The 1,528-nt window shown below is 37.0% G+C and overlaps 1 protein-coding gene across 1 annotated transcript; it reads left to right on the plus strand.

Moving 5' to 3' along the window:
- Nucleotides 1–682: 682 nt before the first annotated feature.
- Nucleotides 683–1,234, plus strand: LOC136854420 (uncharacterized protein C05D11.13-like). The gene has a single exon (XM_067130717.1). The coding sequence runs from the start codon at nucleotides 683–685 to the stop codon at nucleotides 1,232–1,234; it is 552 nt and encodes a 183-aa protein (XP_066986818.1).
- Nucleotides 1,235–1,528: the final 294 nt, after the last annotated feature.

The following is a 1,528-nucleotide window of genomic DNA, read 5'->3' on the forward strand; positions in this document are numbered from 1 at the left end:
AGCTGATCTTTTGGACACAATTTCTGCCTGGCTAACCACGCTCTTTCACAGGAAATATCTGGTTGCCATGTCATTAGTGTCTAGAGGTGGGTACCAGTAACATTCAGTGTGATTCTGAGAAGTTAGCTTGCAGGACTGAGCTAGCTCATTCCATAAGTAGCCCTTTGAGCCACACCCACCAAATGTTGACCACAGGATACCCTGCCCTTTATGGCAAGACTCGTGCAAATCGTTGTGATCCCCATTGCAATTGGTTAGATTCCCTGTTGTGCTGATCCCACAGGGCTTCCTGTCTATATGCTTTACTAGTGCTTGAGATCACAGATACATGTGATACATATATGCAGATGTATCACAGGGAGAAAATGAAACAGTGCATCTTACCAGTTTTGTAGGTGAAACCAGTCAGGATTTATAGTTTCATGTTTTCCATGAGGTATATCTACATACTGTATTAAGTACAAGTTTACTTTTTGTTTGATTTCTTTACATGTCTGTATTATCAAGTGATAATAACCAGCAAAGGACATTGCTTCATTTTATCAATAAGTCAAATTTTGAATTTAGCAGATATAGCATTTTATGTTAGACTTGACAAAACAACCCCATAATTCATTTATGTCTTCAATTTTTATTTGCTTCCAGAAAAATCGATAGGAGACAAACTCCAGAAGATGCTGCTATGCACCGTGCAAAAAGAGCTGCTTATATGAGACAGTACAGAGCAAACCAAACTTATGACCGATCAGCACAGAGAAGAGCCCAGAATGCACTGAACATGAGAATCAGACGATCTCGGGAAACATTCGAAGAAACATTAAGGAGACGACAGCAGCAGAGAGAGAGGTATGCAACAAGATTGAGAAATGCTGATACAGAAGAAAAAGAACAAATTGCAGAACAAATAAGAAAAAGAGCCAGAATTAGACTGGAGAAAGAAACACAAGAAGAAAGAGAACTTAGGAAAGAGAAGGCAAGAGTGAGAGCTAGAGTGAAACTGCAAAATGAAAATGAAGAAGAAAGAGAACTCAGAAAAGAGCAACTTAGATTGAGAGCTAGAATCAGATTGAAAAATGAAACTGAAGAAGAAAGAGAACTTAGGAGAGAGCGAGAAAGATTAAGAGCTAGGATTAAATTACAAAATGAAACTGAAGAAGAAAAGGAACGTAGGAGAGAGAAGGCAAGATTAAAAGCTAGAATTAGAAGGCAAAAAGAAAGAAGAAAGAGAACTTAGGACAAAGCAAGAGAGTTTAGAGTCAGAAGTAAATTACAAAATGAACATAAGAAAGAAAGAAAACTTAGAACAAAGAAAGCAATATTAGAAGCTAGAATTAGAAGGCAAAATAAAAGAAAAATGAGAACTTAGGAGAAAACTAGAAAGATTAAGAAGTGGAGTTACATTATAAGATTAAACTGAAGAAGAAGAATTTGGGAGAGAGGCGGGAGGTTAAAAGCTAGGACAGCACAATGAAGACATAATGAAACTGAAGAAAGGAATCAAAGATTAAAAGCTAGAAGAAAGAGAACT

The sequence above is a fragment of the Macrobrachium rosenbergii genome, chromosome 29 (assembly GCF_040412425.1).
Source record: "Macrobrachium rosenbergii isolate ZJJX-2024 chromosome 29, ASM4041242v1, whole genome shotgun sequence".
Taxonomy (NCBI): domain Eukaryota; kingdom Metazoa; phylum Arthropoda; class Malacostraca; order Decapoda; family Palaemonidae; genus Macrobrachium; species Macrobrachium rosenbergii.